Source organism: Thermobia domestica, chromosome 5, assembly GCF_964235325.1.
Source record: "Thermobia domestica chromosome 5, izTheDome1.hap1.1, whole genome shotgun sequence".
Taxonomy (NCBI): Eukaryota; Metazoa; Arthropoda; class Insecta; order Zygentoma; family Lepismatidae; genus Thermobia; species Thermobia domestica.
The window spans coordinates 3,410,483-3,425,394 of NC_137458.1; the positions used below are offsets into that span (position 1 = coordinate 3,410,483).

General features: G+C 35.0%; 1 protein-coding gene across 10 annotated transcripts in view; it reads left to right on the top strand.

Annotated features, from left to right (window-relative positions):
- dac (dachshund family transcription factor) overlaps positions 1-14,912 on the top strand; it is a 665,535-nt gene that overhangs the window by 238,676 nt on the left and 411,947 nt on the right. For 7 of the 10 annotated variants that reach the window (XM_081758122.1, XM_081758121.1, XM_081758115.1 and 4 more), the window contains one exon: positions 1,056-1,207. In XM_081758122.1, coding sequence (XP_081614248.1) covers positions 1,056-1,207 — 152 coding nt within the window. The remainder of the gene's footprint in view (positions 1-1,055; positions 1,208-14,912) is intronic. The other 3 variants (XM_081758117.1, XM_081758120.1, XM_081758119.1) reach the window with 2 other exon arrangements.

A 14,912-nucleotide genomic window follows, 5' to 3' on the forward strand; every position in this document is an offset into this window, starting at 1 on the left:
TGATGCGTTATTCTAACTTTGTTAATTAAAAAAATCCATATTTTAAAAATGAAATCCAAAAATTATTACTTGTAATCATAATTCATATTCATCATTCTTAATTTCTATTTTTTTTTTTTTTTTTTGAAATTCAGAATAGGTATTGAATAATATGGACAGAAAATTACATCTAATTGTTTGTATACATACATTATTTGAAATGAATCTTTTTTTTTTTTTTTAAAAAAAAGGTGCAGATCTGAAATAAGTTTTTAGTTTAATATACATATTAATTTAGGGAAAGAACATAACAAATTGAATAATACTATAAATTATTCATACTGAAGATACATGAATAATAAGCTTTTATTTTTTTTTTACATTACTTAGTGTTTTACATTCTTAAAAGATAAGTAGGCTCTATACAAGAGAAACATGACATATTAACAACTCAAAGTTATAACATCAAATCTCTTTAACGTATTATTTTTGTATTTGGTCCTCTATTCTAAATATAAGCATCTTTTCGTATTATATTTTAAGCAATCTGGGTTAGTAATACCAATAGAAATAATCCAATCGTTTTAGAAAGAACCACGTGAGTTAAAATGATCTAAATTAAGATTTTTAAATGAAAAATATGCATTTGTTACAGAATAACGTTTTCGTGTATCTGATTAGTAAATACAGATTTTAATTATGTTATTTTTCAATACTATTTAAAATTCCGCGAATAAAATGTTGAAGTCTGAAAGAAGCAAATTACATTATATGTTGTTGGCTATTAAGGCAAATTTATTACATGGAATATAATATAAAATTTAGCATATGTCTTCTTTATTATTTGGTGTAATTGATAATACAAATTATTTTAATTACTACAATAGTATTCATTGCTTTAAAAATATATTTGTAGTGCTTTCGGAAAGATGACAAAATCCAAACACTTTTTGTTAATGACCCATATGTATTTAAGACCTACAAATCCTGTGCCCTCACCCCCTTCTAACCCTAGTTTTAACCCCTTACTAACACAAGTTTACTCTAATCCCGAGTAACTCTTTACTATGATGCAGCTCCAGACCGGGCCGGCCACCGAAGAGAGCCACTGTGGGACTGTCCATCGCCGCGAGCCAGATGAACAATCACCACTTAAAGAGGCATAGGTTGGAGAACGGAGAATACCCCGGGTTCGAGAACGGTCATCTGGGTGGTGAGTACCCTTATTGTAAGTTTTCCATTTCATTCGCATTAACTATTTTTAAACGTAGCTCTCTTTTTTTATGTAGTATCTGACAGAACAACTGTAGATAGTAGATACGAATACAGAAGAATGTTGTTGACAAAATGTATGGTTGAGCAATATCAATACTATATGTCTCCCTCCTAAGCATATTTTCCTGTCTTTTAATAGAATTTCATAGAACGTTTTCTTTGTATTTACGTATATCATTAGGAGGCCTAATCACTGCGAAATTAAAATACAGCTAATTTTACAGTAATTATGTGATATCTTCATATAGATAAAAGCTAATCGAAATGTGGAACAAGAGCGCGTTAGACAATACAATTTTGCATGAGGTATCGTTATCACGAGTCACCTAGTAGCTTTCCGTTTGTAGCCATTTAGAAACGCGAAAATAAATGATGAAATGATGATTTCTAAATGGCTGGAAATCGAAAGCAGATAAGTGAGTCGTGATAACGGTATCTCATGTAAAATAATATTGTCTAGGGAGCTCTTGTTCCACTTTTCGATTATCTCTTATTTATTTGAAGATATCACATAATTACTGTAAACTTTTCTTGGGCCCCCGAGTTTGTATTTGTATTAAAATTCTTACTGATTTCTATCTGGCAACGAAACAAATACCTAAGTGCCCCCCAAGTTATATACATCGACATCGACGCCATAGCTACTGCATATTATACTTCCTATGGTTTCTGTGCATGAGTGTGCCAAAATTGAACATCTGCTATCTTGAAGTATGATGTCATATTGATTTTTGTTGTGTTAATTTCTCAGGAGGTTGTCCTAAAACTAACTGAGATGATTTGAAATGAAGTTGGGGAAGTGTAATTTGAAATAATTCGAAGTATATTTCAATTTTAATTGTCAAAAAATATTAAAACATGTAAATTAAAGTTATCACTATTCCTTTTCATTTTTAAAGCTTATTCAGTCCTTTTAATTTGTTGTGTAATAAAGTTTGGTCTACTTTTATTTAAAAATATTGTTTTAAAAGCAGTAGGTTTAGTTTAAATAAAAAAAATTATTTGTGACTGTAGAGTTATTAAAGTTTTTTTTTTCGGCTAACAAAAGCTAATATATTTATTGAACCCGCTTACAGTGTTGCCATATCTAGAGCCTTTTCAGTATTTCTTTAAAATTTTCCAATTAAGTTATACAAATTTTTATAATAATAAACGAATAAATTAACGATTTTTAATTGATAGAAAGAAGTTAGCACATAAACAGGACTGGAGTAACCAGTGATGGTTTCAGGTTTTCTCAAGGGGTTTGGGGGGGGCACTTACAATGTATAGTGGACGAAAGTACTGCTAGTGATTCACATTAAGCACGATTGGATAAATGGGACAGAATACTCCCAGGGTCACCTTCTGAAATTATCATTGAGAGCAACTCTGCCCTTGCTTAGAGAATTTAGAATAAACGGGAAATCTTATAGGATGTAGTTATGTTTAGTTTCCAAAACTCAAGGTATGTTTTTCTTTTAGATTTCGTTTGCAAATTCTTGAAGATTAAACGTGAAATTCATGGTAAACTACTACTGTTACAAATCAACTGAAATTCCGTATAGGATTTGGGAGAAAATACAGTGTAGGAGTATACAGATTGGAAATCCAATATGCACAAAAACATTTTTAAGTTCTTTCTCTTCTGCCATTTGTGCTTACACATACCTAAATTCACAATTGTCTCTCTCAAAAATGAAGAAACATCACGAGGTAAAATATAAATTCTCTGCTTTGATGCATGTAATCCAATTAGTTAGGTACTGTTACAAAGTGTATTTGTTACCAACTGATAGACTGATATCGTGTGAGATTCTTGGCAGCCCCACACTTTATGTATGCACATTTATGATATTCCAAGTATAAATCATTCTATTTACAATATACTTGTACTTTGGGTCAACTATATTATTGGATAAAATTTTTTATTTAAATATTTTAAAAGAAGTGAAACTAGTTTTAAGAAACTATATCAAACAAATTTATTCATTGTTGAAAATTTATGAAGAGAATTTGTTATTATTTTTATTACTCCAAACCAGGGGTGCAAATAAGCAACGAAATTTTACTCGCCCAGGGAAAAAGCTACTAGTCCACATCCCACAATAGAAGTCGTTTACTTACCTTTGATATGATATTAAATACTCGCCCGCACCAATGAACCACTCGCCCCGGGCGGTGGGCGAGCGGATTTGCATCCCTGCTCTAAACTGTAGTTAAGAGTGTATTTATGCCAACAATTTTATTTTGTCAACAATGTTCTTTTCTCTATTGTGTAGAGTTGCTCCGAAAGTGCATATTCCTGATCAGTGGAGGATTTAGCCCGGGGCCGGAGGGCATAAGTCCCCCAGTTTTTTTTTTAGTGACAAAAATAATTTAAGCTATTATTTATATATTTTTGAAGGTTTATAGTAAACTCATGAAATACCTATCATAGTTTGGATTCTGACTGCCCCCTTCCTAGTTTTACCTTCTGGACTCGCCTTTGCTCCTGATCAGGGTGTTTTTTTTTTTTCAAGCAAAAATCATCTGAGCGGTATTTGACTAATCGGGTTTGCGTTTCTGCGGAACAGCAGCGTAATTTTAATTTCAGTTTTTGCTTGGGGGCGGAGTGAATGGGGTGGAAATATTACGGAAGCTTATTTAAACTTGTTGTTTAAAATCGTACTTCTTATTATTTTCATTTCATAAATGAATTTGTCTGGTTGCTCCCTTTTCGGTACTATTGGTTTATGAAACATGAACCTGTGTAAGAATTGAATCACTTACAGCCCCACTGAGATCTAAACCCGAGACTTCTGTATAAAACGAACAAACTTTAGCCAAGTAACCAGTAGAGGTGTCCATTTTTATCAATGATGTAAATACATAGTTTTAGTAATCTCAATGATTTCTTGGTTTTATAACAGAAAGAGACTATTGTACTTTGTCAAATCATTGAGAACTTATTAAATGCAATAAGTTTTGGTCAGGACTATGCACTTTTTGAGTTATTTAACCCTTATCGGGCAAGACATTTTTGTAACGTAAACGGGCAACCGGGACCTGTCAGGCCCAGTATATATTTTAAGTGCAGAACACTCAAAATTCAATGCCTGTTGCTGCATACTGTTCCGACTAAAGGTTACAATAGTCACGTGTTCAATATATAATTATGTGACAATTTGATCTAATATTTGACAGGAATTTCACTAAAGTTATACGGGGCCTCCTAGGCCCCGGTTGCCCGGTTACGTCAGGAAAAGATTTTCAAATTAAAAAAAAAAAAAAAACATTAGCTTTACCAACTCGATATGTTCATGATTTAACTTCGACGAAAGATAGAAGAATTCAGTATTTTATGTCTTCGAAATATGTATGGTTATTGAGAAATTTTAGAAAAATGAAGCTACTGGGCCTGGGAGGCCCCGGTTGCCCGGATAAGGGTTAAGTACGAAGTTAATGACTTTGCGTTAATGCCATTCATGATTGACATTTTCCGGGTTTATGTCATATATCAACTGATGCAGATTCTTGTGTACGGTTTACCGGTATGTTCATAAATACAGTATAATTTCTGATATATATATATATATATATATATATATATATATATATATATATATATATAATATAATATATGACATACAGTACATTGATACCTATATATTCCTTCACGAGTACCTATAAAATCCTGCATATGTACTTGTGTACAGAAGTACGGTACATTAATTATGACATCTCAATCACTCGAAATTAGTATCAAAATCAGTTGGATCATTTCAGATTTTGTCAACGTGGAAGAGGTAGCAAGATGTTCCACCTACTTAAGAATTTCACGTTTTTTTATTACTATATTAGTGTAGAATCGATTAAAAGCTATCGACTTCTCAAACTCATGGGGAAAATTGCTCTCTGCTCTTCTCAAGTGACGCCACTGGTCACGACGCAAATTGGTCATTAAAATTTTAACAGTGCACGAAAAATGAGACATTTAAACCATTATTTGTTTAAAGTGTAAAATGTACGTATACAATAAAACACTTTTATTGAAATTGTATTTTATGGCGTGAGCGTTATTAGACTACAGAACCATGAGAAAATTTAAAAGTATTTTTTTTTTCATTATTGTTATTTTTGTCGGCATAGTTTACAAGAGATTCGTCATTGATTTAAGAGAGAATGGGGACCTCTGATTAAAGATAAAAATTGGTTTTCTAAAATAGTTCCCATTTTACTTAAACTATATAAATAAATTGGCTTGCAAATACAGCGACAGGAAAAGGCAAACGCTTTGACTTCTATATGTATATTTCTTAAAATAACATTTACTTCACTACTGCCTTTTTAGTTAGACCCTATCTTTTCGAGTGGCGGATCTAATTCAGGCCGAGGAGCCTAACCCCCCAATTTTTTGAGTAACAAAAATGATTTACGCTGTATTTATACATTTTTGAAAGTTTATAGTAAACTCATGATATACTTATCATAGCGGTTCTGGCTGCCACCCAGTTTTTACTTTCTACATTCGCCACTGCCTTTTTCAAATAGAAGTAAACGTGTAGCCGTGTACACTTCATCCATCTAGTGTTGAATTTAACTACTATATTTGTTTTATTTTAATTTTTCGAACGGATGCACAGTATTTTCAAGCACAAATGCCAGGGAAAGTACTTAACCTGGTCCCTATACTTTCTTTACTCCATGGTTTTGAGAACATCCATGTCCCATAACACATGTGACACCGCGGACCACATAATCATCCGTCTCCCTTAGTTTAATTTGCATAACCGTGGGATTTTGTAAACTAAAAATATCATTTCGTCTATCATGTAAATAAAAGTGATTGGATCGGTCAAATTTATACAGAGATTATTAGAAAAAGAAAATAGAGAGCTGAAATACAGTGGTGGATTTGGAAGGTAAAACCTGGCGGGAGGAGGCAACCAGAACCAGGCTATGATAGCTGTATCGTGAGTTAACTATAAACTTTGAAATAATAGTTTAAATTATTTTTGTCACTCAAAAATATGGGGGGGGGCAAGTACGCCGTGCCCCGGGTTAGATCCGCCACTGCTGAAATATTACTTTAATTCATACATAGTTATCACACTAATAACTGTATACTTTTATCTTCAATAAACGTTATCTCATGTAAGAGACTCGATTCTTTGTTAATTATTAAAATATAGTAATACAAAACTCACTTCGGATGTATCTTCTGACAAGTGAACACGCCCTCTTCGGAAGAAACTGGAATTAACAAAGATAATTGAAATATGTTTAAACATTCGATTAATTTTAATTATCATCAAGTAATTAGGAAAGAAGTAATTCTCTTTATAATCGCACTGGAGTTTGTATTAAAACCTACATATTTGAGCAACGTATGCAAATATTTTTTTAAAAAAATCTTTTTGTGTCCCTGACATTAGTAGGAGAAGATGAGAAAATAAATACGGGCAAAGCAAAAAATTCAAGAGAAAATTTTGAAACGCAATTTGTGTTTTGTACATCCTGACATCTGGCGGAAGAATTTATGAAACAATTCCGTATATTGAAAAGGTGTTGGTAAATCGATGACTTTTGTTATGGGACGAATGGATTGAAAAGAGAAAGTATGATGAATATATAGCATAAGAGAAGGGAGAAAGAAAGAAAGACAATGTAAACAATCAATCAGAAAAGATAACACAATGAAGAATGCTTTGGCAGAACAGAGTTGAAGAATAAGAAAATCCATTTTTGCAGAAGTGAAATGTATGCTACAACGTGTTTGCGAAACGTCTTTCCTGAATTGTTCTTAACGTTGAAGGTAGTTTCAACACGCCATTTTTCTTTTCTCAGTATTCACTATTCAAACATATAGATTCTTTTCTGTTCCTATTATCACTCAACAGAACTTACAAAAAAAGTAGAAAAAAACTTGAATATGTAGGGTACTGTGGGGCAAAATGGGGAAACGGGCGTTTGTTTCGTGAAAAGTATTCACATTATGTACAGAAGCATTTTCTTATTGACTCACTTGTCAGAAGTATCTTGTTCAAGAACACGTGATTCCTTTCTCTGTTTCTTTCACCCTTTTAGAATTCCCTTCGTGATGTATTATATAGTTTTTTTTATCCGATTAAACAACACAGCACGTACTCGAAGTAAACTTTGATAACACAAAACTGAGACTTTTCTGTTCTCTATTGAATCAAGTGAGACTTTTGTTTGTTAGTGTTTTGTTTGTTTCTCTGCAAATGTTTTAAAGAGTCAAGTACGTTTGTTCTCTTTCTACAATGTCTTTTGTTAACGATGTTCGATTGTTTGTCATACGCTACAACTCTTTCATTTGTTCCTGGGTTTTCAATAGAACGTTGCAGGAGTGTTTTATTATCGTGTTTTATAGAACAAAAACTTAGTGTTTTCTGCGTTCATGTTTTTGTCATTTAAGAAAAAAAGAAGACATTGTTTTATGAATTTTCTGTCCTGTGTGGTACAAATCGTTAATATCTCCTGATCTAAATCATAGATTACAAAATCTATAAAGCGTGATCTATAGGTAAGCGTTTGTACTTATGGTATTTCTTCAAATTGTTCTTTATTATGTAGAATGAAACAAGTGATTTTTGCTTCATTGCAGTACGATTGGTTTCAAAACTAAAGTGGACCCACGGTTTAGGAACCTAACGGGTCACGAACAACTTTTGTGATAAATTTTTCCCTCGGTTTACGCACAATATTTCAGAATATGAACATACGCTTGTATTCACGATGCCATACACCTAGCAGTGCTTTAGCGCGTTTGATGTAAAAATTATGTCAGAAAGAATGAAATGAAATCTTAAAGTTTTACGTCCCACAATTATGTCGGCTAGGCTAAAGAAGACGGTAATGATGAGAAATGTATGAAATAGGGGAATGAAGAAAGTGGGAGGAAACGGGAGAACCACGAGAAAACCTACGCACACGGTGTTTGTACACCACAAAGCTCACTTGGCGCGAGCTAGGATAGAAACAAATTACTCTATGCACCAGAGGGAATGCTCTACCACTGAGCCACAACGGCCCCTCTACCGAGAATCGATTCTAGGCCGTGCTATTGGTAGTAAACGTCTTACGACTACAACCAACCGCAGCTCTATCTGTTCTAAAATCAGTTAATAAACCTTATTTTATATCTAGAAGTACAAAATGCTGTGCATGTGACGAATGAGATAAATTTGAAATAATACACATTTTGTGCACCATTGCGTGCAGGAATGAATGTCATTTAGAGAAAAGAGATTTTAAACACAGAACCACTTAAATTCAAATAAATTTGAGCATTCGCAGCATTCAACAGATTTACTGAAAATAAAGAGAATTTAAGAGACACATTTTGTGCACCATTGTGTGCATTAATGCATGTCATTTATAGAAAAGAGATTTTAAACACAGAACCACTTAAATTCAAATAAATTTGAGCATTCGCAGCATTCAACAGATTTACTGAGAATAAAGAGAATTTAAGAGACACATTTGTGCACCATTGTGTGCATTAATGAATGTCATTTATAGAAAAGAGATTTTAAACACAGAACCACTTAAATTCAAATAAATTTGAGCATTCGCAGCATTCAACAGATTTACTGAAAATAAAGCGAATTTAAGAGACTTTCCTGGAGTTTATTACCAGCTGGAATCAGTTGAGAAATCATCCTTTTGGATCCTTTTGGATGGAGAAAGGGGAGCTGCTGGAAAATAAATGGATCCGGAAAGTGTTGAAAGACGTTTGTGAGTTGTTCCAAATGTAATAGGCTGTGAGGAGGGGATGGGGTAAACAAGTAGGAGGAGGGGGAAGAAAAAAAAGGAAAGAGACTTGATTTCCGGAAACAGAAAACGTAATAACGTTTCTCTGGCTGGAGAGGGTCGATTGTCATTTGTCATTCCAGCAGGAAAGATAGAGGATAATACAAGACTCGGATGTCAGAGGCACATTTTCTGGAAAAGGCGTGCAAAATGTTCGCTTTTCGGAGAGTACTAAAGGAGATTGTCACAAGTTAACCTCTTGTCTTTTTTCTTCTTCTTCTTTTACAGAATGAGTACCCAGAAGTAGCCTTAGCCACAAGAACAATGTAGCCAACTATGTCCATTAAAAAATCTTCCAAATATTTAACCCTTTTGTCTTCTTCTTCTTTTTTTGAGTTTAAAGGGCAGAGATTGTGTGGATTTCAGGGGGTGCTCTCAGCTAATTTCTGTTCTCCTTGAAGTTACGAAATTCTCACCTAGGGCATATTTCTAGTGTTGCCCTAGATCACGACCTTCAAGAACATAATTGAGGGTTGTTAATCTTTAAATGTCCATTGACGCAACTGCTGCGTCAAGACTTTAAACCTCAATAGTTCAACCTCTTATTAAGCTAGGAAGATAATTTTGGTATCAATGTGTTCCTGAAGGATGAAGCTTTCCGCCAATATTTATGAGGGGGGTATCACGGCAGAGGGAAAGGTAAAAATCGTGTGTTTTTTAAATCAGGTTTTCTTGGGGGGAGGCATTTCCTATTTTGAGGGTACACTCATAAAAATTGGTATGTGAAGCAATGAAGTAGTTCACTGTATGGTAATACCCTGTGTATGTACTTGTTGCTTATATGGGGGCTGGAGGGGGCAAAGTTAGCCAATTCTTTTAGTCTCAGTTTTAGACATTAGTTACATTTTTGTTACTTCTTCTTCTTCTTCTTCTGCGCATAAGGTGGGAATTGCACAAATGTTACCTCGTTGGAATCTGTGTTCCATAAACCTTCCAATGATTTATCAATCATGACTTTGTGACAATTAGGGGGTCACCAGAGCCTTCAACGTGACAGTCTACGATTTTGTTCAAGTTTGTGGTTGTCACAGAAAGGTTAAACTTTAAAAAAAAAAAAAAAAAAGAAGAAGAAGTCACTTGCTGTACTGTCTACATTTTTTGTTAAACTTTGAAAAATTACCCACACACAATAGTAACTACAATAAAATGAAATGAAGTCTTTCAGTTTAACGTCCCACGATTATGCCTATTAGGCTAAGGGAGACGGATGATTAAGGCAAGAGAATTATGATGGAATATTTGGTGGAATGAAAATGTAGGAGGAATCAAGAGTATTTCTAGAAAACCCACGGCAATGATGTTGTCCACCATAAACTTACGTGGCCGGAGATCGAACCAGGGACCTCACATACCAAAGGTAAGTGGCTCTCTACCAGTGACCCACCGTGCCCCTAATAACTACAATAGTAGTGACCTAAACGGCGTGACAAACATCTTGATATTTGAAGGCGGCGCTCCAAGTTCCCTTTAAATGCTGCTAGCAAATGAGAGGCCTGCGGTATTGACACTTTTATTCACTTCAGTCTGTTCCGTGTCACCTGATCGCGCTGTAGTTCGTCTGCTTAGCCAAGTCATAGTCACACCCCTTTAACACTTGGCAACGTCGCGTCAGAGCTTGCGTTTTATTCGTTATAGCTGAAATGCCAAGATGTTTGTCACAGGCTTTAGTTCATTAAGGGCACTTGTGACTAAACAGCAAAACGGGTTGGAAACACTGACGAAAGGGGGAAAAGAAAGAATGAATCCGCGTAGATAAAAGAGTGGTGGCCAACTACAGAAGTGCAATCAAACGAAAAAGAACGATTAAAAGCTTGATTCTTCAAGAGACTTTTCTTCTCTCATATTTAGCGACTTGTCACTAAACATATATCATTTTGACTTGTCTTGGAAAAATATCACCCCTTCCTCTTCATCGTCTTTTCGTTTCGCTTTGTTGAAAAAAAAACAAGTATTTGTATTACTCCCTCCTTTTCTCAGTATAAAAGATTCATTCACTAAACAACTTAACTGGCCAAACTGTCAGCCATTAAAAGAAAAACAAGAGAACATCGAAATGAAAAAAGAGTAAGAAAACTTAAAAAAAAGTGTAAAAGAAAAATGAGATAAAACACATCTTTAAAGAATGATTAAGTTAAAAAAAAGAAATGAAAAGAAAACGAAACTATCTTTTACGTTGACAAACTTGTAATGGAATTTTGATTAACTATACAATTCTTTAATCTTCTGGGAAGATACTTGCAGTATTTCCACAACGCAGAACATAAAGAGTAACGGGGGGGGGGGGGGGGGACAGAAATGAATACGACAGGCAAAGGGAAAAAAAACGAAGATAACGCTCAACGATTTTCATTTGTCTAAAGAAGAGACAGTTACAATTGCCTCCTTGTGACGTGTGTGCAGCTTCTCCTATCAGTAATAGACAAACGTTTCGAATCAGTTTTCTTGTTTCATAAGTGCTACTTTCGGCCATTTTGTGTCAATCAAGGGACAAGATTCGTCAGCAGATTTTTAGTCGTACGCCAGCAGCTACGTAGCTATACAACAAATGGTTTTCTACTGTATTCATACAACTAAATACTTTATATGTACCCCATTAAGGTGTACAGTAACAGAAGAAATTAATGCTATTTCTTTGATGACTTTATACTTAAAATATATATAATTTTATTAAGAGTCTTCATCCCAGCGAAATTAAAATACCGCTAATTTTACAGTAATTATGTGATATCTTCAAATAGATAAAAGATAATCGAAAGGTGGAACAAGAGCGCCCTAGGCAATATCATTTTATATGAGATACCGTTATTACGACTCACTTATCAGCTGAGCTCCTCCGTGGCTAAGCGGTTAGCGTACGCGCCTTTGGCGCGGGAGACCCGGGTTCGATTCCCGGCGGGAGCTCATGTGGTTCGGATTCCACGTTAATCAGTAGGTCCACGTCTCATATAGCCTCGCTGCTGAAACGGGACGTTAAACTCAAAATCAACTCAACTCACTTATCTGCTTTCGATTTCGAGCCATTTTGAAAATCGGCATTTATTTTTGCGTTTCTAAACGGCTGAAAACGGAAAGCTACTAGGTGACTTGTGGTAACGGTACCTCATGCAAAATAATATTGTCAAGGGCGCTCTTGTTCCACATTTCGATTATCTTTTATCTATTTGAAGGTATCACATAATTACTGTAAAATTAGCGATATTTTAATTTCGCCGAGATGCAGACTCTAAACCACTCACTTGGGTTTCATGTCATAAGCCAGAAATCTCTTACATGTTTAAAGTACAGTAGACACTCTATAATCCCGCACGTTCGGTACCACGGCCGCACCGTATTAGTGAGTTTGCCTGGATTACCGAACCTCAATATAGTTTTATTAATGGGATTAAAACATGTATTTTGTGTGCTTATGTGCTCTGAACGTCTGCATTTTTTAAAAGTGCAGTTTCATTCTAATCTGAAGATGGGCAAGCCGCAGAAGGTAACGCCTTCTTTTGGGTCATGAGTATTTATTTGTAGTTTTCATTAGGAGATGGGTAACAGGATTTATTTCTTTATTGAGGTGTTAGGCTGGGTATAATATAAAATTACAAAATATAGGTACAAAAATACAGAATAATACAAATTAAAACAAGAAAAATGCATCTTATAACAAGCAATGAAGCACTGGAGTGCTGAAATGGCTTCTTGACTCTACGATAAAAGTTCAGAGAAGAAATCCATGAGAATGGTGAATGTACTGAGCAGATCTGGGGCGGCTTTCAGCTTTGGCATGTAGGTGCGTAGAGTGTAGTTTATGGGCTTATTTGCTTCGGTTCTTTCGAGCTTAAGATGTAGACCTAAGTAACAACACATTAAGAACAAATAATAAAGAAACTAAGTCTACCTGATGGATAACAATAAGAAATGATATAAAATGCAATGAGCTGATCAGTACGGTACCGTATACATATTTTTTGGGCCACCCTGTAAACTAATTAATAAACACGAGCGGCTCTACGGATTACGGACCATAAAATGCCAAATTAAAGGCGCCTAGTGTGTTAGTAGACGTTTACAAACCAACAAGGTAGATGTAATAATAATAATAATAATAATAATAATAATAATAATAATAATAATAATAATAATAATAATAATAATAATAATAATAATAATAATAATAATAATGTTTTTTTTTATTTTATAGACAGATTCTTTTGTGGCAAGAAGTTTGATTATGAGCTTACTAATTAAATCCAAACTCCTCTACCTACCCCGAAAATTCTTTCTATTAACTTACCAATTCACGTTACACTCATTCTCGTTACGAATTTTGCTTCCACCACAAACTAAACTTTGAAAGGAGAACTTAGATGGATTTACCCATAATAACGCATAACCTCTTTTCCTTTCAAACCACACAAATTATTACTGAATTAACGAAGGCGATAACCTTCGTCCATAACAAGTAACTAACTACTTCCTTACGTTAACGAAATTTCTAATCCTTGTTGATAGTGACTTATTTGTCAAGGGTCTTGTTGATGAGAGGGAAACAAGGGGTGGTGTGGGGAGGGGGTCAACCTTAGTTGATTAATATTTCTTATAAAATTCCCACTCTAGCATTTAGTAAGTAACAGTTATTCCAGTTCAAAATAACCAACATAAAACAATCCCTCGGCGGCGCCTCTTGCTGTAACAAGTGCGCTGCAAAGCGTTTCCTTCTGCCAGGGAGGTTCCGTTTGATAAATTGACCTCCTTCTGTTGACCACAACTACGTATGGAAAACTCAACTCCCACCCTCACCACCAAATGTTCTCTCCTACCCATTCCAATGTTACCAGTAGTACACACGGAAATATACAACAATATACAAAGTCCACGAGTCTGTAATTTTCCTCAAGATAGAGTCCTGGGGATAGGGGGAGGGGGAAGCGAGACGGAGAGAATTTAATCTCGGACCAAACAATAGAAGCTTTGCCGATCGACTTTCTATTAATTTATAGAAGTTCCAGCCTTTAGCATGTGGCTATTAATATTTACCTTACTCTGCCTTGTGTGTGGTGAGGTGGTTACTTATTTTTTTGTCTTTTTTAAAAATTTTCAATGGTATAAGAAGAGAAGGGGACAGTCGAGAATTTTGTCCCTTACCTTCTTGATTATAGGAAACGAGCAGAAGAACTGGGTTCTAGGTAATGGTGCTGTAGTCCCCATTTACCAGGACACTATTCCCTTTGTACCACTTTATTTATGGTAGTTAGTTAGGGGGTGAGTTAAACACGCTACAGAACTAAATGTTTAGCATGGTTTACATATGTTTCTGCCAGGCGTTTGCAAATAACCAATTGTTTTTGATCTGTCTCTTTCGCACACACACAATATGCAAACACACACACAAATAAACTACTACACACACTGATCTGTAGGAGTGTTTTGTTTCGAAATCGGCGTGTGTAAGTTTTGGGGAATGGGTGGGTATATTTTGTTGCTTCCTGCTAGAAGATCTGGTATTGTAATCCCTCTTTTCGTAGCAGTGCTGTCACCTTCCTAAAGCTCCTGTTTAATTCTTTTTTTTTTTTTTTTTAAATATCCCCTTCCCCGCATTTCCCTGTGTGTTAATTTTCCTACTCTAACCTTTGCTGCTGCGTTAATTACTTGGCAACGGGCTTTTTCGCTTTCGTCCCCTGCACGCACACATTGTATATATTCGCTTTGTGGTCAAATGTGAAAGACTCGTCTATAAAATGGACTTTCGACGCTTTTTGCGTATCGTAATTGTATTTCCGGTTTGCAGGGAGCTACCACAGTTTTTTTTTCTTTTATCCCTCTACAAAAGGTAGGACCACCTCCATTAGATATACCGCATTGCATTCTGGGATCAG